The sequence below is a fragment of the Triplophysa rosa genome, unplaced genomic scaffold (genome assembly GCF_024868665.1).
Source record: "Triplophysa rosa unplaced genomic scaffold, Trosa_1v2 scaffold34_ERROPOS2810744, whole genome shotgun sequence".
In the NCBI taxonomy this organism is placed as follows: domain Eukaryota; kingdom Metazoa; phylum Chordata; class Actinopteri; order Cypriniformes; family Nemacheilidae; genus Triplophysa; species Triplophysa rosa.
The window spans coordinates 30,523-58,333 of record NW_026634353.1 but is presented as its reverse complement, the minus strand read 5'-3'; the positions used below and the strand labels follow the sequence as shown (position 1 = coordinate 58,333).

General features: G+C 39.6%; 1 protein-coding gene across 4 annotated transcripts in view; it reads right to left on the bottom strand.

Moving 5' to 3' along the window:
- The window catches only part of LOC130550506 (protein unc-13 homolog A-like), an 82,269-nt gene that overhangs the window by 27,238 nt on the left and 27,220 nt on the right, over window positions 1-27,811 (bottom strand). Inside the window, exons 7-9 of one of the 4 annotated variants that reach the window (XM_057327986.1) lie at window positions 6,673-6,765; window positions 5,587-5,746; window positions 1,641-5,498 (exon numbers count right to left, since the gene is read on the bottom strand). The exons of 2 other annotated variants lie outside the window; for them this stretch is intronic. In XM_057327986.1, the coding sequence (XP_057183969.1) occupies window positions 5,207-5,498; window positions 5,587-5,746; window positions 6,673-6,765 (545 nt within the window). In that variant the 3' untranslated portion in view covers window positions 1,641-5,206. Of the gene's footprint in view, window positions 1-1,640; window positions 5,499-5,586; window positions 5,747-6,672; window positions 6,766-11,408; window positions 15,411-27,811 lie in introns of those variants that run through there. One more of the 4 variants, XR_008962437.1, reaches the window with a different exon arrangement.

Genomic DNA, 27,811 nt, shown 5'->3' with positions numbered 1-27,811 from the left:
TTATAAACTCGCACACTGTTTTTAAAACAAAAAGAAGTGTCCAGTTTATATAATGCCCTGTGGAATATACACTATGTGTGTCGAGATTGTTTTATCAATAGGTGGCAGTAAAGATTCACTAATATTCCTCATGACCTTTGTCCCTTTTATTAATTGCCAGATAATTCTCATCCTAGATCACAAGACAATATGAAATAAATACAGCGTAGCCACAAATGTTCTCATAACCTTTAATTTGATGGTTTACTTGAGGAACAGGTCTCACAAATTTGTATATTTAAAGGGATAGTTCACCCAAAAGTATTCTGTCATCTACTCACCTTCGGGTTGTTCCAAATCTGTATCAATTTCTTTGTTCTGATGAACACACAAAAGATATTTGGACCCCATTGAATACCACAACAGGAAAAATTACTTATCTTCTTTTTATGTTCAAGAAATGATTCTTTTGAAGAATGTAGGACAGCAAACAGTTCTGGGGCACTTTTGACTATCATTTTCCCTATTATTCTATAGTCAACGGGGTCCAAGAACTGTTTGGTTACAAGAATTCTTCCAAATATCTTTCGCTGTGTTCAATCAAACAAACTTATACCGGTTTGGAACAACTAAAGAGTGAGTAATTCAGCACAGAATTTTCATTTTTGGGTGAACTATCCCTTTAAGTTCACGTAGACTGAACTTAAAATTCACATTAGAAAGCAAACACTGTAATTCTGAGCTAAAAAATAAAACACTCAACAGTGAGCAGTACCCATCAATTATGAACTTTTATCTTTAAAGTTTAAATTAATTTTCACACAAATCAGGCTTTCATTATAGAATAAGAAAAACACATTTCACTTTAATGATGCATTATGTAACAATAAAAAAATCTGAAATGCTACACAACAAATGTTGAAATGTTAGTACATGCAAAACTGTTTCGGTATTGACTGATGCTTGTTGTCATTAAAAAAACACCAAGTTAACTTGGTGTTCAAATTGGTATTCTTGACCAAGTCTAAATATTGAAAATATTCAGATGCAAAAGCTTATTGGTATTGTCATTTTTTGTACTAATAGTTTTAGGTTCATTGCACTTGAATGTTTTAAGTGTGTGAATTTTGTAGGTTAACAAGATTTTGAATTGATGGGTCCAAACACAACATTTTAAGTGATGGACTTTCATTGGTGAAGCTCCACATTGACGGGTCTGAAGTAGAAGCGTCTGTGTCAGAGGTGAGAAATGTGGTGGTGTTTTTAGCCAAATTGTATCTAAATAGAAATGAAGAGAAACAAAACATTTATTTACGTTTAAATATCTTCCTTTATACATTATTTTATGTACATTTGGAAGCCTTGATAATGTGTATTAGCCAACTCACAAAACAACTAAAACGTACATTCTCAATAGATTTCTTAGTAAGTTAGTTCCTAGTAAGTTATAACATGAATTTATTTTACTTTAGTAATATTCGAGAAGCATTTGTCATTTTACCTTCAGTGCAGAACTTACACCTCGTAAAGACCAGCAGTAAAAATACATTGACATTAAAATGATAAAACAATAAAAGCTAAGATCTGGCAACCCTGATTTATTGCATCTTGTTTTCTGATCTCAAACCTGCCCATCAATAAAACAACACAAAATGACAGAATGAGTTTATCATTGTTTTAATAGGAAGCAAATGCTGCAGTAATCCACCATCATCCTCAATAATAACAATCATGACTAGAAATGAAAATTAGAAACACCCCGGTATAAAAACACCCAAGACATGAATATCAGATCTGTTATTCACAAGTGCTTCTTTTGTAAAATAAATACATAGTGAAATATCATCTTAAAATCAATTCCCACGTGTCCATAACTGGCAGGTTAACATTGAAGAGACGCGTGCTGGCACAATTTACAGTATTTCCCATCATGCACTTGGTTTTATTGACAGCTTGGCAGCACTGTCCGTGGGCATGCATACACATGCATATGAGTTCACTTCATTGTGCTTCAGCGTGTGTGTGTGTGTCATGTGTGTGAAGGCAGACGGGTTCTTTACTCGCTGTGGTCTCTAATGTCAAGGCTTGTGTGAATTAACATTCAATGGCTGTGTAACATTTGGTTTGAATGGAAATCAAGCCATCTGTGGTTTAGACAATTTTAACAAGTGCTTAGGAGTTAAAGACAAAAACTTATTCCCCCCCGAACAAAAGAAAGTTCTCATTTACTCGCCCTCGTGTAACCTGTATGCTGAAAGTTCTTCTATAGAATACATTTCAGACCTCTCCTAGTGACTCATTGCATCTAAATTTTGGCTCAAAGTTCTGTCAAATTAAGGAATGCCTATTGATAAATTTATTAGTCAATTGAACATTGATTACACAATTGATTAGCCTACTATACAATGTATCTGTCAAGCTCCACAAATAAAAGTAAGCAAACAAACCACGTAATTTTCCGTCTTGTAAATAAAATCACACACTGCCCTACATAAAAGCCACATGAACGTCACATGTGCAAAAACATTTGGTCACGTGTTGTTTTACAACATTTGTGTGAATTCTATTTAAATTCCCATGTGAAGTTCATGCGTTTTTCTGTGAGGAAAAGCTTTTGTGTGAGATGCAACATGAAGTTTCAATCATCATTACGGATATCTCATTGTGTAACTTGAGAGAACTTGTAATACAGATGTGTCGTGTAGATCTTGTGGAAAACAACTTCAAAACGTCTCTTTGTTTTTATGAATGAAAAGATCAACCAGGTTTGGAGTGACATGAGGGTGAGAAAATAAAGAAACTACAGTGAATGAAAGAAGCGTTAATAACACAATGTTACTTGACCGAGTATTCTGCTGTGAAAAGCGACAGAAAGAGAAATGCAAGTATCTTGTGCTGTGCATCGTAAACATTCTGAGTGAAGTGTCAGCTAACACACGTGTCATAAATCAACTGGGATTTAGTTCGGAATGTCTGTCTATGAGCAACTTGCTCACTTCTGTCAACCAAACAAACCCTTGATAGATTTGTCGTGTCTGCATTTGAAAATACAACATGAAGTATATTCAAAAGTATACTCATTTTTGGTGATTTGAGGAAAACTTTTCTGTGAATGCATTTAAGAATGTTTCTCACACAACAATTTTATATGACTTGAGATTATACTTCACAATCCACATGCAACACGTTTATGACTCATGTCAGAAGCTCATATGGCTGGTAAACTGACAGGATCTACTTTTTTTTTGGAGTGTCACTGTCGCCCCGTTTCACTTTTCTTTCATTGTATTGCTGTAGAATCAATACAGAATTATGAGTCGTCGCAGAAGAACTCATGTCACAAACAGAAAAACACTGCTCTGATCGTGATCATACAACTCTAATCCTGAATGTAAGAAGGTGCTTTTTGGCATCTCAGATCAATAAAGAACACAGGAGATCAAACGCACGAGCACCTGAAACTGAATGAAGTGATCATGTCTTAGCTTGAGTTTCTTCAGTCTTGACACCTGATACATACTCACACTTACAACACTAACATGTGCTAAACATGTGCAATTGTGCATGGCTTACACACTTCACTTAAAGTGACAGTTCACCCAGAACATCTACTGTCTTTGTTTATTCCCCCTCATGTTTTCCCCACTCTTTCTTCAGTTGAACACAAAAGAAGATATTTTGAGAAATATCTCAGTGGTTTTCTGTCCATTCAATGGAAGTCAATGGAGCTCAGTGTCGTTTGATTATCAACGCTCTTCAAAATATCTTCTTTAATGTTCTGAAAAAGAGAGAAAATCACACAGGTTTGATATAACAATGAATAAAGAAAGAACTTTCATTTTATGGGTAAACTCTCCCTTTAAATGAAAACATGTTTTTTGAGTTTCTAATTTTCATCATGCAAATTCTCATCTTCTCATCAATGTACTATTTTTGGATGTCCAGCGAAGATTCACCATGTAGTTACGCAAACAAACAAACAAACAAAAGGCCCATAATGCACAGCGACGGTTGGCCATATAATCTGAAGTGGCACGTGTTATTGAGTCACAGTGTTTGTAAGGCGTATCTTCATCATGCTGAAGACAAAAGAGAGCAGTGCAGAGACACAGAACGACTGACAGACTAACATGCAGAAAGTACAAATAAAACACAAGACTTCAATAGTCTGTCTGAAGAACACAGGTGATGCTGTGGGGGTTTGTGGGTACTGCGGTACCTCAAGGACGCGATGTCATGTAAAGAACATAATGTTCTTCTCTAATGGGAAGTATTGCAGTAATTCTCCATCAAAACATGAACAACATTTACATCAGCCACACGAATGCATGCCGCGTTCACGTCAGGAATATTCTAACAGTGTTGCTTCAAGTGAATAATTTTAACTTCAATTTTAGAAGAAAATTATGCAAATCTGACATCTGATCGGAATGACCTTTAAGATGTTTGGCAAACAATGACATCCTCTCTGATTGGTTGGAGATTATGTTATGCACCAATCAGAGACTGTACTGAAACTCTTTTGTCTGTCAATCTCAAACACTACGCCTAGGGTGCAAAATACGAACATAACAAAACAACATAATTTTCTGAGGACTAACGAGTGTGTTCAAGACAGAATATTAAACTCAACCTGAACCTGTCTAGATGTCAATAATGACATTTTTCGCAGTGCATTGTGGGGGATGTACTCTCTGCTGAAACACAAGCACTCGTAAGAATCTGTTGTGTTTTGTTATTATTGCCTGTAGCTCAATGTGCAGAGCATCGGGTTTGCAGCGCAAAGATCACTGCTTCACTGAACAAAATGTATACTGTGAATCGGATAAAATGTACAAATGTAATGTATAACATGAATGTTAACTATTAACTATTGCCGTGATTTTAAAAAGTTATATTAGCTTTTTTAATTAACCACAGCTTTGTATTAACCACAGATACAGTATGTACATGTAGATGCCACATTGGACCGCCGTCTCGCAGTTGCCTTCAAGAATGACTAAACTATTTGGCTTCAACATTCCCAAAAGTACTTAAAAAGTCAACGGGTATATTTTGATGTCATGACATCTCTATGTGTGGTTTATGTCGACATCATTATTTGCTTAAATCAAACCGCGTTGCATAAGTCTGTGCAGATGTATGTCTGTGTTTATATGGCCATGTGTTTTCGGGCAGTTTCTCGACTCTTCTGCATGTGTCTGGACTCTCACTGAAGCTCACGTCTTTAACTTCCCCTGCCCTCTTCTGCCGAGCGCTGGTCAGATTTGAGTTTGCCGAACTCTTTGGCCACCTCGTCGTTGTTGCGCTGGGAAAGGATCCGGAGAACGGTGAGACCCGTCTCGTCCATGTGAACACGTTTGCCGAGCGGGAGCCAACACGCCGCGCTGCTCCGGGACGCCAGGTCCTTTAGCTGCAGGACAGCCATGCCGACGGTCCGGTCCTCACGAGCGAAACAGTAATCCTTCACACAGACCTGCAGCTCGTAACCCTCGGGACCCAACTCACTGCCCAGAACACTACACACAGAGAGAGAAAGAGAGAATGAAACGGTTTAAAGTGATGTTGGTTATTCAGAGTGTGCGGAGTCTCTGTTTCAACACCTACAATTGAAAGGATTCATTGAATTTGGGCGACCAGCTGTTGTTCTTGGATTTGGTGGCAAACTTTCTCTTCTTGTCACTGAGGTGAGGACCGATGATGTACACCTCCACGAAGGGCCGGAAAATACCCTGGGTCTGCCAGCGAAGATCATTGGCTGCCACAACTGTCAATCAAACAAACAATGAAAAAAACATTTCCGAACACCAAGACTGCTACTGCATCACAACATCTAAAAAATCCAACTGCCTCGCGGTCTTATTAAGTATTTACTAATTGTAAAGTGTAGTGAGTACACCCCTCACATTTTTAAAAATATTTTGTTATATCTTTTCATGTGAGAACACAGCAAAATCGCCAGTGTTAAAAAAGATCAAATTAACTCTCATAGTGTATATTTAATCCACACTTCGATAGTGTGAATTATATATACACTGTGAGTGTTATTTGACCTTTTTTAACACTGGCGATTTTGCTGTGCACTGAACAGATGAAACTTTGCTACAATGTAAAGTAGTGAGTGTACAGCTTGTATAACTTGTCCCCTCAAAATAACTCAACACACACCCATTAATGTCTAAACAGCTAGCAACAAAAGTGAGTACACCACTAAGTGAAAATGTCCAAATTTGGCCCATTTAGTCATTATCCTCCACGGTGTCATGTGATTCTTTAGTGTTACAAGGTCACAGGTGTGAATGGGGAGCAGGTGTGTTAAATTTGGTGTTATCGCTCTCACTCTATCATACTGGTCGCAGGAAGTTAAACGTGGCACCTCATGGCAAAGAACTCTCTGAGGATCTGAAAAAAAGAATTATTTCTCTACATAAAGATAGCCTAGGCTATAAGAAGATTGCCAAGACCCTGATGGCCAAGACCATACAGCGGTTTAACAGGACAGGTTCCACTCAGAACAGAACAGGCCTCGCCATGGTCGACCAAAGAAGTTTAGTGCACGTGCTCAAGTGTCATTTCTTCAGTGTTGTCACATGAAAGCTATAATAATTTTTTTACAAAAATGTGAGCGGTGTACTCACTTCTGTGAGATACTGTACATGCTTTAGCGTGAACGTGTGTGTGATGCAAAAGCACCTTTAACAGTGATCTTGTGTCCACTTGTGTTCGGGTCACTGAAGATTTCTACGGTCATACAAACTTCACCCACTACATCCTCCACACCTGATGCTGAAGAACACGCTCAAAGGTCAAAGGTCAGGGGAGATGCTTAAGATGTGAGATTGTGATGTCATAGTTTATAGAGACATTCTGTGTGTACAAATGGGATCATTTCAAACACATACAGTCACTAAAGTATGTTTTCTGTTTGGACAGAATCTCCTGTTGTGTTCGACTGATAATAAATAAAAGCAGAAAGATTTGAATAATTGTAATATTCACTCATGCTGAGATCTTCCAACTGTATTCTGGTATATAACAATGTCGGCCAATAATGACATGTGCTGAGTGACACACAAATGGATTTACAATCTTTTCGCTTTATGATGCTCACATAAAAAAAGATTATATTCTCCAATTAATATTCATATATTAAAATGATCATTCTTGGTACGCAAAGCTATACTGAAAACATACTACATCACTTTTTGCTTTTATAGATTTGAACGTAGGATCTTAAAAAAAGTTTAAATAGTTATTAAGCCAATATTTAAATTCTTCATGTCTAATTTTGCTAAGTTTTAACATCAAACAATTGACCCTTCGCAAAACCCTGCCCCCACTTCGTTCCTGCTGCTTTGTCCGACAAACTTTCGGTATCAGCCATGCGCTCCAAGTGTAAATGCGTGCACTCCCTGGGGAAACAGTGAAGAATTTCTGGAAAAATGAGACGCTGATTTCAAACAAATAAGCTCTGCAATATGCATTCAAGGGATACATTCAGGATTTGAGTTAACAATAATTAACAACATACCTATATTTGCGTCCACACCAGCAGACGTTAATTCTTACGTTAATTCTCAACTCGCACGATGCAGTAGGCTACTACTGTCACATAAATTAATGTATAGCTAACCTGTGTATTACGTTTTTATATTTAATCTGAAATTTGTAGTCTTGACAATTTTAGAGAGAGAAAAAAGTTACTTCGGACTAAGTTTTGGTCGGCAGTGATCCTTCTTCCATCAGTGTCTTAATCTTTATTTGTGTTAAATACAACAAACACAGTACAGCTGTTGCTTTAGGACTTCATTGCTGAAAACGACTTTCCTTTAAAATGTCACTGCAAATGCTGATGCATCGAAGGAACGCAAAGCATCTTGCACATACACATGCACGTGTATGAAGGTATTTCAGTAGCAAAACTTGTAGATTGCATGTAGGTTTTAATTTGTGAACTTGTAAAGTAAGTATTTTTACATGTACACTAAAATATACACTGTACAGCCCCAATGTGAAAACTTGTAAAATAAAAAAGTTGAATGTTGAGATTTGCACTCGTGGACAAAACTCACAAATCTGTCTTCTGAATTTGAAGTTGCAGAAAAATAGTCACATATGTGTAAACTGGCATTTACAAAATACATTGGCAGATACAAATACATAGCACATATTTACACGTTTTCCTAGATTCAGATTTGAATTGCAACCACAAATAGGCATCCACAACCTCTCAAATCTGTCACTGCAGTTTCAAATCTTCCCGCCTTGACTTTTGTTACTACTTCCGCGATAAACCCGTTGCAAAACTAACTTGTGCACTTGAAAGCTCAGAGGCAGAGAAAAAACGGCATGTGGCTGAGCCACACCGCCCCCTAATGGCAGGAAAAACCACAATGAAAGGAGTTTTTTAAATCACTAATACAGTATTTAATTTAAGATGAAACTCTAAATCAATAAATACATTTTCCTTAACAAAAATACTACTTACGGCCACTTTCTTACTATAAATTAACTTTTCTATTTTATTCTCTTTTATATTTACTGCAGTATATCTTTGTTCTATGTTTGTCCTTTATTATATATTTATTGCTTTTCTACCCCATCTGCAAAATATATATTTTTACAGGTACATAGGCTACTGAATGACAATAAAGATCTTGAATCTGATAAGGGTGATGTATAAATTAGCAACCTAATTAACAACCTAACTTAGCTGAAGCAAGTTTGCTGACGATAATGATCAAAATTAAAAACAGAAAATGTACAGTCAGCCTGTCATTGTGTAAGGCTCCTATATCAGAATGATCAGAATCAGTTCTTGTATAACACTGAAGGGGTTTATTCGGCAATAACAACCGACTGGATGCATTATCCTGCGGCTAGTAATTATCACATGAGAAAATAATTGTACACTAAATATTTGATTAAATATGTTTAATCTCATCTGTTAAAAATCCAAACCTTCCATGAGAAAAAAAACTTCCAGGTAAACCCACAACCCCAATACTGTATATGGTGGCATTGCACAGTCCTGCATACAATTTCCGTTCATTTTCAATGTCTTTACATATTGAAAACAACAAAAAATATAAAAAAGTAGAAATAGCTTTAAAGTGCAATAATGATCAATAATACATTGCTCACTGAATTTAATTTACATTTATATTATACTACCAGGAACGTGTTTTTTTTATATTAATATAATATTGGTAACATTATAACTAAAGCAATAATAATTCTCAAGGGTTAGGCTATAGAATCATAATGTTGAACTGTGTAAATGTGCATTTTTATATAGTATATCAATGAACATTATAGTATACACAACGGAAAATGTAGTCAGCCTGTCATTATATTTTAAAACAAACCATAGTACACAACGGATTATCGATAGTATACAGAATGATATCATTAAAATACATTACGAAATGATATATATACAAGATAGTATAAGTCATGGAATAGTTATACATGATAGTATACATAAGTGTGATGTTTTCGCTTTAGTTGAAAACTGTTTTATTTAAACATTATTTAAACTATTATTTGCTAGATTCTTTCAATGTGATTTTTTCCGCCATTAGGGGGAGGTGTGGCTCAGCCGCGTGACGTCATTAAATGCCGTTCTCTCTCTCGCATCTGAGCTTTCAAGTGCACAAGTTAGTTTTGCAACAGGTTTATCGCGAAAGTAGTAGCAAAAGTCGAGGCGGGAAGATTTGAAACTGCAGTGACAGGTTTGAGAGGTTGTGGATGCCTATTTGTGGTTGCAATTCAAATCTAGGAAAACGTGTAAATATGTGCTATGCATTTGTATATGACAATGTATTTTGTAAATGCCAGTTTACACATTTGTGACTATTTTTCTGCAACTTCAAATTCAGAAGACAGATTTGAGAAGTTTTCACATTGGGGCTGTGAGTGTACATTTTAGTGTACAGGTACAAATACTTTACAAGTTCACAAATTAAAATCTACATGCTCTCAAGTTTTGCTACTGAAATACCTTCATACACGTGCACAGATAGGGCTCAACCTGTGCAGAGCACATGCCCTTTTTGCCCTTATACTCCGAAGTGTCCTTTCCTTTTATGGTAGTGTTTTTTTTCTTCATTAAATCATTGCTATTGGTCACCCTTTACGCCTGTCTGCCTGTTTTACAAATATTTAGCCAATGATAGGTTAAAAAGAACTTGTGACTAAATCTTGCTGGATACTCATACGCTCAAACTGTCAGTAAAACCTCATGGCTCCACCACCCACTGTCTTGACTGAACTGCAGTTCTTTCCATAGCAGCTGAACGTCTTTCAAGGGTAATGTTGTCATTAAATAAAGATCTTGTTGTTTGAACAAGTACAGCATTTTCTTTACGCAAGAAACATTATGTCTAAAATGTTCAATTTTATGTATGGGGACTGGAGAGGGCTTGCATTTGCCTGCACAATAGCCTGTGCACACAGTAGCAATTAATCTTTTATAAATTAGTTTTTGGCCAAATGTATTTTACAACAGGAAAACTGAATACCCATATACAACAACGTTGTAACCCGTTTATTAAAACGGTGATGTCTGTGTTTTTATCATGACGGACAAAAAGCACATTTGCACACATTCGCTGATCAAAAACACTGTAACATTAACTGCATTTGAGTTTGACGCAAAGCCACTGGGTGATCCTTGTCACCTTGGTAAAATATATGTAACCGGGTGGTATTAGAATTTAAAAACCCAACCTAAGAGGTAGTTTCCCTTTAAGAGCGCGGCCGCTGTAAATGACGTAATAGGAGTGCGATACCGGAAGAGAGACCTCGTGTAGTACGTGGGAGATCATTTCAAACCGTTAATGTCATCAACAGTGTTGTGCAAGTTACTTCCAAACTGTAATACATTACAGATCACTTGTTACTGTTATTTAACCCTAAATCCCTTACCTTGCAATATTACTGTCTCAGAATTATAATACGTTACATGACTCCTGTATTACTTTTGAGTTACTTTCACCAAAATAACTACAGAAGTAGAACATTCTAAAATGACAAAATGTCTTTGTATTTTTGTATTTTCAAAATACAAAATACTTTTTGCCAATCAACCTCTTTATTAGACTGCTGATTTCTTGAATTAACTAGGCTATACAAAAATAAATACTAAATACTAAGATTAAATGCATTTAAATACTACATACTATTACAAAATAATAGTATTTTGTATTTCAAATAGATGTATTTGAATACACTGCCCATCCATGCAGTCTAATAAGGAGGTTGATTGATAAAAAGTATTTTAGTTTGAAAATACAAAAATACTAAGATTAAACACATTTAAATACAAAATACATTAAATTTTTTCAAAGGTATTTAAATACAAAATCATCCCATCACTGAACTAGATTATATAGAATTATAGCTAAATCATCTAAACGTTAGCTTACCTTGTCATTAGCTTCCTGAAAGCAGCCCAATGACCCCTCAAAACCTGCCCAAAAGTAATGAAAACTAGCCCAATTATTTTCAATTATTTTTATTAACTGCCAAAAGACATTTCTATTGCTATATTTACTTATCTGAATGGTTTCCTAGGTATTGTATATATTTTTTGTTCTGTTGAACTCAAAAGATGTTTTGGGGGATTTAGGAAAGCAAACAATTCTGGGTCACCTTTGACTACCGTTATAATTTTTTCTGCTATGGTAGTCAATGATGCCAAATAATTTTCAGTTGCTAACATTCGACCAAATATCTTTGTGTTCAACCGAACAAAGAAATTTACACAGGTTTGGAACAACTAGAGGGTGAGTAATCCATAACAGAATTTTCATTTTTGGGTGGAGTGTCCCTTTAAAAAAGATCCCATGTGTGTTCGAGGCCACGCACAGAAATGGACGAAAAACGTGTTTTCTCTTCGTAAGACATACAAAAACTTGCTTAAGAAATAAGCATAGTTAAATATATTGCGATATGTATATGTGTACAAGCACGTCAATGTTTTAGTTGTTCTAGACTGCGTATAGCGCTGCTCAAACGTGATATTTGGCAGCCGTAAGAATCAACTGTTGTACAGTCACGTGTGATTTCTTTCATTGTGCAACGTGAAATGCACCTTACGAAACATTGGTAAAACATAATTCGGATGCATTGTCTAATACAGGGGTCGGCAACCTTTTTGAAGTGCTGTGCCATTTATTTTTTTCATGGCAACCACTGTGCCATTTTAACATCAACGTTTAGTATTACATGTAATTGTACCACAATATTATTATTTTTTAGATTGACACTATTCGTATACTTATACTATATGGCTATAAAACACAAAACAGAAAAAGAAAAATTTTGAATAGACTATCATCTTTATTTTTCAATAAAACAAAATAGCACAGATTTCTTTAAAAATTGAAACTGTTTATACAAAACATTTTGCTCCTTTGAAAGGAAGACAGCAAGAGTATAAAACACAAATAGTATTGGAATCCAGTTCTAATGCTGCTTTTTCACGTGTGTTATAGTTACCATCTTTATTTTTAAAAACACGTATTTGCACATATTTCTTTAATAACTGAAACTGTTACATATGTATATAAAACATTTTTATAGAACAAAAAGCAGAGCAGCAAGAGTTTGGAAAACAAATAGTACTGGAATCACGTTTTAATGCTGCTTTTCAGTGTTAAGCCAAGGAATACCAGCATGGCCCAGTGTAGGCTAATGCAAGATTAAACAGATGTACAGTACTTATAAATACCAGTTAGTGTGAGCCCTGGTCCTGTTTTCCTTTGCTGAGCTCTGTTATCTTGGGAGCGTAGTGCGTCACCTTAAGTTTCACGCATGCTTCGGAATGATCAACAGTCAAGCGATTGCGAGAGGGACAAAGCACATTGTTCATGTGTGAAAATATTTGCTCGCAGAGGTATGTCGATCCGAAAACCGTCAGCAAACCCAAAGCAACTCTTTTGAGACAGCAGAATTTTTCTGGCAATGATGCCCAGCATGTAAAAATGCAAGATCCCTGATTGTTCACTGCTGTGGTTTCCAACTCCTTGCGGAGTTCTGCAAATTTTGTCACCCAGAGTGCTGAACTCTTGAGCTCAATTAGCTGCATTTCCATGTCCTGTGTATCCATCCACTCTATCAGAGATGCATCGAATTCGTGTCCATCGAAGCTCGCAGGCTTAATCAAAAAAGGGAACATTGGTCCATATTTCCGAAAGTCCCCAAAACGTGTTGTGAACTCCAATTCGAGTTCGGACATGTATTTGGATATCTCACTCGTGTTAACGCTGCACTGCGCGGACAGCTCCCGTACATGTTTGAAATATCGGAATGTGGAGGTAGCGATATCCCTTGAGAAAACTGCCAGCTTGTCAATAAACGCAGCCCATGTTTCGAACATGTTCAAAATGGTGTGTTCTGCACCTTGGAGTCGGAGATTTAGCTCGTTCAAGTGGCCTGTGATATCAGTGAGAAACATGACTTTCAAAACCCACGTCTCATCTTCGAGTTCAGTGTAGACTTGGTCTTTTTCAGCTAGGAAGGCTTTAATACTGTCAAAGCAGCCAACAAATCTCTCCAGAACTTTACCACAGCTTAACCATCTAACCGCCGAGTGGAGAGGGATATCTTTGTACGTGCAGTCCATTTCCTCGAGAAGGGACTGGAACTGTCGGTGTGTGAGGGAAGATCGCTTAACTATGAAATTAACGATCTTTACAACCGTAGCCATAACGCTATTAAGATCTGAATTTGACATTTTTGCACACAGGTTCTCTTGGTGTATTATGCAGTGTAATTTCATAATGGGGTGACCCACTTTTTCCTCAATTAATTTGACAGCTCCTTTCTGTTTGCCAACCATGGCAGGGGCTCCATCTGTTGTAATTGCAAAAATTCTTCCGATGTCAACCCCTCGCTCCTCAAAGTGCTCAAAAAATGCCTTGGCAATGTCTTCCCCTTTTGTTGTGTCAGTCATTGATTTTAGGCAACAGAGTTCCTCTCTTACATTCGAATCACAATATTTTGCCATGATTGCCAAACGTGGTATGTCATTTATGTCCACACTCTCATCCAGCGCAACACTAAACACCATTGCATCCTTCAGCCCAGCTGTTTGCTGCTCATTGACACTTTCTGCCATTTCTTCTATGCGTCTCTGAACAGTTCTGGCTGACATGGGAATATCTTTGATTCTCGATATAATAGTCTCTTTGTTAGGTAACCCATCAAACAAGACCTCTGCGCTAGAGAGGAAAGCATCCTTAATGTACTCCCCGTCAGTGAATGGCTTTCCGTGTTTCGCAATGCAATGAGCAAGTCGGTAACTTGCTTCAGAAGCATTATTTTTCAATCTAGTAAAAACACGAAGACTGCCGGTTTGTTTCTCATAACTGGAGACAGCGCGTCTGATGGACTCTGCCTTATCTGCCTGATCTTTGAAGGATTTTTCGTGTTTTGTTTCAAAATGGCGCTTAACGCTGGAAGTACGGCACACAACATTTTCTAAACATAAAGTGCATACGGCACGATCTTTTTGAAAAACAAAACCGAATTCTTCTCTCCAAGAGGGCTGAAATGACCGAGCGTCAGTTTTTGCCTTCTTTTGCGTAGTAGCCATTTGTGAACCTCGTCTGAAGTCCAGCACCACAGTGAGCGCAAACTACACAATCGATGACACGTGACCTCTAAAGCACAGACAACTTTATGTAAAAGATGTTGATTACGATTACAGATTAACGGGCAATTTGTCATGCGAATACGACCAGGCGTTCAATATTTTTTTAAACTTCACAAACACTAGTTTTGTATTAAATACATCATTTATCTAAATGTGCTTGGCGTGCCATTGATTTTCCCTCGGCGTGCCAATAGTGGCACGCGTGCCTTAGGTTGCCGACCCCTGGTCTAATACCACCGCTAATTGTTCCTCTTTGGTTTGACCGAGGTTGTATCTCGTTATTGGTGCTGCTAGACCTTAGTGCTGCATTCGATACCATTGACCACAGCACACTCCTACATAGACTCGAAAATTATGTCGGCATTAAGGGAATAGCTTTGAAATGGTTTAAATCTTATTTATCCGACCGTTTTCAATTTGTAGCAATAAACAATGAGGTGTCACGCAAATCGCAAGTCCAGTACGGTGTACCACAGGGCTCAGTCTTAGGGCCTTCGCATTATACATGCTACCTCTAGGAGATATAATAAAGCGACACGGAGTTAGCTTTCACTGTTATGCTGATGATACTCAACTTTATATTTCCTCGAAGCCTCATGAAACACAGCAGTTCCATCGAATAATGGAATGCATAGTCGATATAAAAAACTGGATGAGTAACAACTTTTTATTACTGAACTCGGACAAAACGGAAGTGTTACTTATTGGACCGAAAACTGCTATAAGTAACAACCAAGAATACTGTTTAACTATTGACGGATGTTCCATAAAACCCTCGTCGTCAGCAAAGAATCTTGGCGTTCTATTCGATAGTAATCTGTCATTTGAGAGCCACGTCGCCAACACCTGTAAAATTGCGTTTTTCCATCTTAAGAATATATCTAAACTACGTCATATGCTGTCAATCTCAGATGCAGAGAAGTTAATTCATGCATTCATGACATCAAGACTAGATTACTGTAATGCACTGTTAGGTGGTTGCCCTGCAGGCTTATTACAAAAACTCCAATTGGTCCAAAACGCGGCAGCTCGAGTTCTTACACGTACAAAAAAGTATGAACATATTAGCCCGGTTCTGTCAACCTTGCACTGGTTACCTATAAAGCATCGCGTTAACTTTAAAATCTTGCTTATTACCTATAAAGCCTTACATGGTTTAGCTCCTCAGTACTTGAATGAACTCCTTTTGTATTACAGTCCTTCACGTGCATTACGCTCTCAGGCGTCCTGTCAGTTGGTAATACCTAGAATTTCAAAATCAAGTGCAGGTGGTAGATCCTTTTCCTATCTAGCGCCTAAACTTTGGAATAGTCTTCCCTGCACTGTCCGGGAGGCAGACACACTCTGTCAGTTTAAATCTAGACTAAAGACGCATCTTTTTAATCTTGCATACACTACTCTTCCATAATATAAATCTTCAGAGGGTTTAGGCTGCATTAGTTAGATCAACCGGAACCAAAAACACAACTGATGTACTTGTTGCATCAAAGAGTACAGAACAGTACTCTACTCTCAGCCAGTCTTGTCTCATTGTTCCAAGGTTACCACAGCGAGCAGGATGCAGTTCATGGCCTGACCTGATGGTAGAGCGGAGAATGGGAAGTGGGGACCTGACAAGAGCTGAGATGATAGAGCTGGATAAAGAAGGACGCGGTCTCTTGACATGTCTTCACCACAAAATTTCAAATGCTATTAGATTATTAATGATAATCTTAAACTATAATTTATTTTATTATTAAGTTTATTTATTTTATTTAGCCTTGTTGTGCAAGTTCTCTGGAGCTTGTGCAGAGGCAGCAGCTTTTGCCAGAGGGGAACTGGAATCCCCTGGTTGGGCCTGGGTTCTCCTGAGGTTTTTTTTCTCGATTAGAGTTTTGGGTTCCTCGCCACCGTTTGCATACTGTTTTTGCACTATCTGCCTGACCGGGGGGGCTGCTTTAGAATTTTAAAGTTTTACTTAATTAATATTGCATATAGGAATTTATTATCTGTTATATTTGACCTGTGCTTCTCTCTCCTTTATCCTAAATGTGTGCTCTCACTGAGCGTGTGTGTGTTGTCTGTGTACGTACGTGTGTGTGTGTGTTGTGTGTGTGTGCGTGCGCATGCGTGTGTGTGTGTGTGTCTCTGTGTCTGTGTGTGTTGGTGCGTGTGGTGTTGTGTGTGTGGAGTGTTTTGTGTGTGGGTGTGTCTGTCTTCTGTGTTTTCAACCTTTTCTTGTTTTTGCAGGTACAACTTTGATTGTTTTGCTTGTAGTCAATGTGTCTCATGTGCAGCTGCTTTGTAACAATGAAAATTGTAAAAGCGCTATATAAATAAAGTTGAGTTGAGTTGAGTTTGGTTGAGCTAAGCTCCCGCATCCCTCCCTGTACTGTAGCCTGCCTGTCAGACGCTCGTTCCCCACACTTTCGAGAACGGGTCCCGGTCCTGGAGTTGCCAGGTATTCATCTGAGTATGAATACCCAAAACCCGCGGCTCCATAATTTTCCCCGCAACTGCATTTTCAAAATATCCCAATTGTGCGGGAAAACCGCGACCCTGGCAACACCAGCGCTAGGGCTTACAGCGAACCGGGCGGGGCCAATAGCCTCGGACCTCGAGCTCAGAGACTGAAATCATGCCGCGTTACAATACAAAATACAAAGTTCCACCAGCCAGCGGGAGATGAAGAGCCACACGCGTCTATTCACGAACAGGAAATAGAACTTACTTGCGGGATTTTTTATTTGTTAATGTCTCGCGGGCCAAAAGTTTGTTGTAACGCAAAGCGTTACTGAACACGTACCGAGTAAAATATTATAGTAATTCCTTACACTACTGCATTACAGCAAAAAGTAATACGTTACTGTAATACATTACTTTTGTAACGCATTACTCCCAACACTGGTCATCAAAGGTAAAATTCATGTTTCTTATGAGTCGATGAAGAGATTTACGTTTAACCTGATGTAACAGAATGTTGTCGTTTCATCCTGAGTATAATGCATGTATTTTGTTGGATAGGATATGGAATGATCTGTGTTGCATGTCGTTACACGTGGTGAGTGTGATGGATTCTTGGTAAAATAGCATTCGGTAAGCTTCAGATGTAATATGAATGTGTATGATGTCTGTGAATATCCTGTGTATGTGATATTTGATAATGTGTTTATGTTTACCTGAGGAAAATACTGATTTGAGGTCTGTGCTTACGTGTAGGGTGCCATTACCGTGTTTGTTTGACTCTGAAGTGTGGTATTTCACCCTAAAGTGTGTCCTAACCTCCGTGCAAATTTAACTGTTGTGAAAAATTTACACTGTATTTGAGTTTCTGTCTTTCAGTTGTGAGAATCGGCTGAAAGCTTTATTTGAGAGTAATACGCCATTAAAGAAAACCCGGTTGGACAATGCGGGTAGTGTCATATCTTTTGTTGTATTCTGTTAAAACTGGAAACTGTTTTATGTTTTGTTACAAGAATTTGATGTAGATCTCTTGAAGGAGTCACTATAACAAACTTCAAGTATTGCATTGAGGTAATGCAACACAAATAAATCAAAACCTTATACTGTAACCGTGCGTTAGTGTCAATTTGTTTTATTTGTTACCTGGCAAAACAATGTGAGTGGTGGTCTGCTGGTTAGCGTGATTGACTCGGAATCTCTGACAGCATCTAACGTCTGTTCGAGACCCGCTCGAACCATCGGTCAATTTTTACGTTGTTGGTCTTGTTCTGTTTATCTGTATCGCTTGGTCTTTTTAGATTTATATTTCAGTACTTAATGCGTGGTCAGTATGAAAAGAAAGTCTGGAATGAGAGATATTTTATAAACCGTATCTGCACTTGATTTTTGCTGCTGAACTCACACATCAGTGGACTTTCGTGCTATAAACAGGACGAACGAACAGTAATAGATTTTACATTTACGCATTTAGCAGATACTTTTATCCAAAGCGACTTACAGGGGCCTTTTAGTCTATGCATGTCTCTTATCAGTAGCCCATGTGATTTTAGTTTCCACATTACAAAAATTGACTGACTGTAAGGAGACGCAATGATTGTAATGTAACAAGCATGAACTTATTAACTAAAATGTAACACAGCCCAAGTCAATGCCAAACGCCTTGCCATTTACCTCCGTGAAGAGACTGACGCTATCGTGCGTGGAACTGCAAAGAAACTTACAATGAAATGGAAAAAAATATTATTCAGCACATAGAAATAAGTGCGGGATTCAGGCCCGGCAACCCACTCATGCAGCCTAGCCTGGCGAAAACATGGCAAAATGAGTCGGGATGCGGGCATGCTACTTACAAGCTACAAGAAAAAACAATTTTAAAAAGTTGGTTTGCACAAAGATGGTGGTTAAGCCTACTGATCCCATTGCTCCGAATAGTAGGCCTAATTAAACGTAATTACATACACTGTAAAAAAAATTACCAGTACATTTTCCTTTATTTTACGGACATTTCCGTTAATGCTAAAATGTAATTTAATTCAGTGCAAAATGTAAAATGGAGAACATGCATACTGGAGTGAGTCGTGGTCATTATTTATCTTTTTTTCATATGCTTTGTCGAGTAAAATCAATGATATCTAAATGCTTGGGTGAACGTCCGTTTTCAGTTTGTTGAGGCCGGCTGCAGAGAAACGCGCTCCTCCACGGCATGGGGCAGATAAATAATACAGTTTAAGGTTGCTAAGCAATCAAGCTTATTCATTTTTTTATTTATGTAATGATTATTTTGATTAAAGTAATTTTCAACCTTTAATCTGCATTTAGACGTATGACGCCACATTCTCTCATATAATTTAATTTATATGGGATGATATCTCAGTTTCAGTTTGGGTGGAGTTTCTGACTTATGCAAAACTGCATTATAGGTAAATACTGTTCCCTTTCTGTCGGTCTCTCGACGTTGTGTCGAACCGACAGATGGGGTTCGTCCCTGAGAACCAATCGCTTCCGACTACTTAGAAAAGGCCAATGAAAATTGGCAAATGAAATTTGCATGCCGGACTCCGCCCCGGAAATCCGGGTATAAAAGGGAGACGGCATGCATCATTCATTCACCTTTTGTTCTTCGGAGCCTTCGCTGATGAAGATCGACTCTTGCTACTTAGCAAAAAATTCTACATTGCTGGTTCTACGACGTGGTGCAGCGGACTGTCCCTTCCTGCAGCGACTTCCCCTGGGCGTCTCGGCGGTTCCAGAGGTGTTCGAGCTGCAGACGGTGACTCACCGTCTGCATTCTAAAAGAGCTAATTTCTCCAGCGCGGCATGTCCCGCTGTTCTCATGGGTGCGGTGTCCTCATCAAGGAAGGGGACAAGCACGATGTCTGTGTCAGGTGTTTGGGGGTCCAACACGCTGAGGCAGCCTTCGTGGACTCATCTTGCCCGCACTGCGGGTAGATGGTCATAGAGACGTTGCGGTCACGGGTGGCTGTCTTCTCCCGAGAACCAGCCACCACCTCGCAGGCTTCCCGGGCTGTGACGAGGATGGCTAAGGCCATTCCGTCTGCCAAGGCGAGCGGCGAGGGTGATATGGGGGTTTCTGCGAGCGCTAATCCGTCAGCCAAGTGCTCGCGGACCACTCGCACCCCGTCTCGCTCGCCTCACCGTTCCCTAGCTGGCGGTGCCACACCATCGGCGTCCTCCTTCACGTATTCGGACACGATGCGTGATGATGATGAGATGTCCATCGCAGCATCGGAGAGCGAATTGCTGGCATCCGATCCCGATGACTCTCTGCAGCTCCCCCCCAAGGGGGGACGAGCTCAGGAGGAAGCGGATGTCGAGATGTCGGCCATGCTTTCCCGGGCCGCCGTGTGCATTGGGTTAGAGTGCACTCCGGTGCCTCTCCCCCAGCGCTCTTGGTTGGACACTTGGTTCTTGGGCTCTGAGCGTGACTCCAAGCCGCGCCCAACCCCGGTTCCGTTCTTCCCGGAGGAACTGACGATGACGTGGAACGCCCCTTTCTCGGCGCGAGTCGAGAGTCGAGTTCCCTGGAGAGCGTGGCACACCGGCAGCAGGCAGATGGTGATTATGCCTCGCTGCCGACGCACCCTAACCCTGTGGTCTTCCATGACCTTCCTTCGGGCAGGGGTACCCCTAGGGCAGGTTACGAGGCATGTCGTGGTGACAACGGACGCCTCCCTGCAGGGTTGGGGTGCAGTGTGCAACGGGCACGCAGTGTCGGGGCTTTGGACGGGCCCCCGCCTGCGCTGGCATATCAATTGCCTAGAGTTGTGGGCCGTGCTACTCGCACTGAAAAGGCTGCAGCCTCTCGTGCAGGGCAAGCACGTGCTGGTCCGGTCGGACAGCACTACTGCAGTAGCGTATATCAATCGTCAGGGTGGCGTTCGCTCACTGCAGTTAACACGACTCGCCCGACGCCTCCTCCGGTGGAGTCAGCAGGTGACCTGCTCCCTGCGTGCCACGTATATCCAAGGCGACCTGAACCAGACAGCCGACGCGCTCTCTCGTCAGTCTATGCCTCGCGGAGAGTGGCGACTCCACCCCCGTGCAGTCCAGCTCATTTGGGTGCAGTTCGGGCAGGCCCAGGTATACCTGTTTGCCTCCCTCGAAACCACCCATTGCCCGCTTTGGTACTGTCTGACCGAGGGATCCCTCGGCACGGATGCCCTAGCGCACAGCTGGCCGCGGGACAAGCGGAAGTACGCCTTCCCCCCAGTGATCCTCATTGCACAGACCCTGTGCAAGGTCAGGGAAGAGGAGCAGCAAGTGTTACTCGTTGCGCCTCACTGGCCCAACCGGACTTGGTTCTCGGAGCTAATGCTCTTGACGACAGCTCCCCCCTGGCCGATTCTCCTGATGAAGGACCTGCTTTCCCAGGGGAAGGGCACATTATGACATCCCATGCCAGACCTCTGGAACCTCCATGTCTGGCCCCTGGACGGGACAAGGAGATCCTGAGTGGTCTGCCCCCGGCGGTGGTAGCTACCATTTCTCAGGCTAGGGCACCTGCCACTAGGCAACTGTACGCCTACAAGTGGCGCCTCTTCTCGACCTGGTGTGCTTCTCGAGGAGAAGACCCACGGAGTTGTGCGATCGGGTCCATGCTGTCCTTCCTACAAGAGAGACTCGAGACTAATATGGAGGAATTTCATGATATGTCTTTATGTTTTTGATCTGTTTTTATGTTTTTGATCATTATTCACCATGTATTGCTCTTCGTTTTAAACACATTTGTATGATGTTCAGAAAAGCACCCTGCACAGCTGTGTTTTTGATGTCTGGCAGTGTTTATGAAATCTGTGGACTTTTTCCGGCCCCAACCCTACAGTATGACCAAATCTGGGCATGTTCCGCCCTGTTACTATGACTATAATCTACATTGAGCAAGGCCACAGTTTTACCACAGGAGGTGAAGAAGGGGAAACAGGTCATGATGACCATTACATAATTGTGGTGGGCGAGGATATATAAAAATATATTAAAAAAATTAGGTAATAGCCAGCCTACCACGAATAAATACGCACCTTGTTGCCTGGGATATATTGGTGGCNTTTGGATGTTTCAGTCAGACTAAGATCATTGTTGTGTCTTAACATCTTTGAATAACCCTTAACATCAATCAAGTCCCGCACTTTATTTTCTCTAGTACAGTATGTTAATTCCTTTAACGCAATAGTCAGACTCGCTCTGCTTGATATGCAGATTTAGCAGTAATAATGAATGCACTTTATTTAGCCTACAATAAAGCTGTGCGTTAACCTGTATGATATGCTTTTTAATTATGTTTTTTAAAACTCTATTCTTCTAATCGTTCTCATCAGCAGGTGCATCATAAACATCGCCTACACTAAAAAAATCCATAAAAACAGCGCACAATATACTGTATTAATATGAAGGAATTTTCCGTATTCATTTTGTACAGTTGTTTCACTTGTATTTTACATTTTGCACTGAATTAAATTACATTTTAGCATTAACGGAAATGTCTGTAAAATAAAGGAAAATGTACTGGTAATTTTCTGCCAGTACTTCATCTGTTTTAACGGGATTTTTTTACAGTGTATGTACAGTGGCAAGAAAAAGTATGTGAACCATTTGGAATTTCATGGTTTTCTGAATAAATTTGTCATAAAATGTGATCTGATCTTCATCTAAGTCAAGGGTATTGACAAACATAATGTTTCTAAATGTCTTTCTGCACAGTGACGTGCGGTCAGGGGATGCAGAGTCTCACCTGTCATCATGAAAAAAAACGAATAATGATAACATAAAATTGAATAAATGAAACCTGTTCTGAGCTATAAATTTGTTTTCTGCATGATTCCAATAATTTGATCATTTTTATAGTCAAAATCGCTGAATTTGCACATTTCCTGCTCACTAAACAGGAGAAATGCAATGTGCAGCAGCGACGAGGCGAGCCTCGTCTCGAACCGGACTATCACTCACACACTGGGTTGATGCGTGCAATTGGCGCTTACCTGTTGCTTATCTCTCTGTATTTCGCCAATATAATGTTTGCAGGCACGTTTGTTATACACCCTCACTTTCAACAGTCTGGCTAATATCTTTCATGAATGTGTGTGACCATTAGTTTTGCTAATCGGACATAAAACTGCAGTGAAAAGGCACATGCTGAGGCAGACAGTTACCGTATCGCAACTGAAGGGGGCAGATATGAGCCAATCAGTCAGAATGATTTTTACAACAAAGTGACAGAGATTTTCGTGAAGGATAGGCGCATGGACTTCGTTTAAAAATAAAGGTAAGACCATAAACGGTTTTCAATTGTAGACAAAAAAATAGGACCAGACCAAAAAAAAAGAAATATTTAAAAACTAAAATTTGACCTTAAATAGAAAATGTTTTAGTTTTTTTTGCCATTGATTATTGAATTGAATCTTGAATTGGATTTTGAATTATGCTTCCCTTACCTGGCTAATAAATTGTTATGTTTGAATTCATTCTGTATTGTTCTGAGTTTATAAACTTTAGTAGATCACGCTATATCCTTTGTTACCGCAAATCTACGTTCAGGTTAGTGACGGACTAGAATCCTGTATTAGGTGGAGCATTGGGGCACGCCAGCTGAGATTTTAGAGCTCCGGCTAACTACTTGGCATTAGTTTAACTGTGCTTAGACCGTAGGGACTAATGTTTCTGTTTAGAACAGCACATATTGTCATGAAAGGTGTGGGGAAGAACCCAGATGCAGGCAGGCGGTGAAGGGGTTAACACCCCCTAATACAAACAAAACAAAAATCCACGATGGGGGAAACCCAACTAAGAATAAATACAAAAAAACAAAGACTTCCCATGTGGGGGCAAAACGTAGAGACGGGATCAAAATAAAACTAACTGTAAACAATGACACAACGTCTTATAAAACACGGAAGGGTAACAAAGGAAGGGCAAGGTAAAACACACAACTTACAATCCACAGACAAGGCAAGGAAGTAGGACACGTGTAAACACGGAGACTACTGCAAACAGGTAACCACATAAATACAACGAACGAGCACAGGACAAGGAACACGAGGGCATTATATAGGGAGACAGACAAAGGAAGATAATGAGGGGCAGGTGAGGAACATGAGACACAGCAGGAAGGCAATACGGGAAACGAGAGGGGCGGGGCCAATGACGAGACACGAGAAAGCACATGGAATGTCAAAAGTAAACAACCCATGACTTTCTCACACTAAACATAAGGGATCTGTCACGATCCTGCCACAAGACTAGAAAATCATGAACAAGAAGGCAGGACCATGACAACATATGTTGTCTGACCAATCTAAATAGTGTAAGTCTCAAACCTCTGGTTATTGTAATATTATTCTAACTAAGTGTACATAGGAAACTATGGCATGATTATATAAAGCTACCGTCAGAGGAAGTAAGATTGGTCTATTTATCTCTATGGAGTGGTCATGACCTCTGGTTGGAAATAATCATTACTTTAATTAAGTTGTCATAGTCTAAGGGGACTAGATCAAATAATGTTTCAGGAAGTGCTGGTTGGAGACGGCCATCTGAGTATTACTAGTCATAGAACCTGTGGCAGTGACCAAGACTGGCGAGTTTGTGACTGTGAGATCCGCGTATAGCGGCCGGCGAGAGACTCTAAGCGACATTGAGAATCGGATGAAGGAGTGTAATTTAGAATAAAACAGAGGAATCAGACATCAAACCAAATTTCACAATTATTAATGATAAAAGTTAAATGTAAACTAAATGAGAAGTCAAGATATTATTAAATTGGAGTCAGATAAAATGGAGGTAATTAAATGAAATATGCTTTCATTTAAATATTGTTTCACTAAACAAAGGAAAGACAAGAACACGTGTGAAGCCTTCGCCACGCCTCTGGATACCGTCATTGGACCAGCGGGTGGTGCCTTACAATATATATATATATACAGTATATATATATATATTTATAGCGCTTTTCACAATGTGCATTGTTCCAAAGCAGCTTTACAGGAGAAAATAAGAAAAACTGAATAACATAAAAAGGTAAAACACAGCACAGTGCATGGTGTTTATAGAACAAGCAAGATTATTCTAGTAAATAATATCTAATAAATGCAGTCTCCCGGTGGTTTATTAAGCATATTTTGCATTAAGTGAATGCTTGGCTGAAAAGATGTGTCTTTAATCTAGATTTAAATTGGGAGAGTGTGTCTGACCCTCGAATAGTATCAGGAAGGCTATTCCAGAGTTTAGTTGCTACGTATGAGAAAGCTCTACCCCCTATGGTGGATTTAGTTATTCTAGGTGTTATCAAAAGTCCGGAGTTTTGAGATCTTAGAGAGCATGATGGGTTGTAGTGTGGTAGAAGCTCTGTTATGTAGGTAGGGGCTAAACCGTTTAAGGCTTTATAAGTGATTAAAATAACTTTTAAAGTCAATACGATACTTAATGGGTAACCAGTGAAGGGTTGATAACATTGGGGTTATGTAATCATACTTTCTGGACCTGGTTAGAACTCTGGAAGCTGCATTCTGAACTAACTGTAGTCTGTTTATTGATGATGCAGGACAACCAGGTAAGAAGTGCATTACAGTAGTCAAGTCTTGAGGTCACAAATGCATGAATAAGCTTCTCTGCGTCAGCAACACACAAGATATTTTGTAATTGGGCAACATTTCTAAGGTGGAAGAAGGCCGTTTTTGTGACATCTGAGATGTGATTTTTAAATGACAGGTTGTTGTCTAATATAACGCCTAGGTCAGGAGTAACAGTGCAGTCTTCAATTTGCAGGTTATAATCCGAAATATTCCGCTCACGTGTCTTTGGTCCGATAAGTAATATTTCTGTTTTATTAGAATGTAAAAGAAGGAAATTACAAGTCATCCAATGTTTTATATCTTTGATGCACTCTGCCAATTTGGATAGCTGGAAGGAATCATCTGGTCTTGATGAGATATATAGCTGAGTATCATCTGCATAACAGTGGAATGTGGCATAACTAATTCCATGTTTTCTAATAATGTTTCCAAGGGGCAGCATGTATATGGAGAATAGCAAGGGTCCTAAAACCGATCCCTGAGGTAATCCATAATTTACTTGCGTTAGATTTGAAGATTCCCCATTTAAATGGACAAATTGATGTCTGTCTGACAAGTAAGATCTGAACCATTGTAGTGCCTGTCCCTGAATACTGGTATAATTGTGTAAGTGATCTAGAAGTATTTTATGGTCTACAGCAGGGGTCACCAACTAGCGGACTCCGGTCCGAATGCGGACCGCGAGATGCGGCCGTCCGGGCCTCAAAGCCTTTTGACATAGTAAATAAATGAACGCCTAACATTATTTTCTAATGCAATCAAATTTATACCAGGCACAGCAAGGTCCGCTCAGTAGCAGTTTGGGTCCTACGGCGCCACGGACAGTTAACATTTGCGCACTGTTGCTACATTCAGACGTCGATGAGTGAAGAGAGCCGAGACAGACTCGCTGCACAGCGCGCAGACATATGTAACTGTCAGTGACTGAAAAACAATGTACTTTTCAAAAGTTAGAAAAGTTGATGCTGAAAACCATGTTTTCCGAGATGAATGGGTCGAGAGATTTGCATTTATTGTTCCTGCATCGACATGCACGAGGCCGGTTTGTCTCATTTGCTCGGAGTCTGTTGCGGTTGTCAAAAGTGGAAACCTTAAACGGCATTATGAAACTAGACATACATACTTTGAAGAAACTTACCCGCAGCAGTCCGAGGTAAAGACACGGAAATATATTAGCTCAAAGCCCAGTAGTAGCGATCTACACGGGTCCTTCCTCCCTCACTTACCGCCCAACAACGAGCATATGAATGTTCCCTAAGAAAACAGTGGATTTTAGGAAAACATAAAAAGCCCTTTACTGTTGGGAAAATAGTAAAAGAGTGCATGGAGGCTGCGTGTGAAACACTTTTAGAAGGAAAATAAAGACATGAACTAAAAGAAAATATTAAACAAACCCCCCTTTCAGCTGCAACAGCCACAAGAAGAACTGAAATGTTATCAGAGAATGTTATCACTCACAACTTGATGCTGCTATTTGTTAATCTCAGTTCAGCAGAAAACAACACTTTAGGATTCTTTTAAAGTTGTTAATGTTGAAATGAATGTATATTCAGTGCAGGTTTAGAGATTAGGGCATTTTGCACATTTTCCTTCATTATATTGTTGCAGACATTGTAATGCCATCTTATAGATATGAAAAGACATGTTTATTTCTTTAGTCTGCCAAAAACCATCAATTCATGTTTTTTGGTATTTAGTTATCCGGACCTCGGGTGGTAAGGAGGGTTCGTTTACTGGACCTCAAGTGATTTTAGTTGAAGACTCCAGGTCTACAGTATCGAACACAGCACTAAGGTCAAGCAGGACTAGGAGTGAGATGTTACCTTTATCTGATGCTATATGCAGGTCGTTTGTAATTTTAACGAGCGCAGTTTCAGTACTATGATGCGGTCTAAAGCCTGACTGAAATTTTTCGCATATGTCATTATTTTGTAAGAAAGAGCACAACTGAGTGGCGATTTGAAATCGGTCTATAGTTTCCTAGTTCATTGGGGTCTAATGCCTCGTTTCCACTGAGTGGTACAGTTCAGTACGGTTCACTACGGTACGCAATTTTTTCAGTTTCCACTGTGAATGGTACCAAAATAGCGAACCGTACCGTACCACTTTTTTGGGACCCTTTCGTAAGGGTACCTAGCACAGT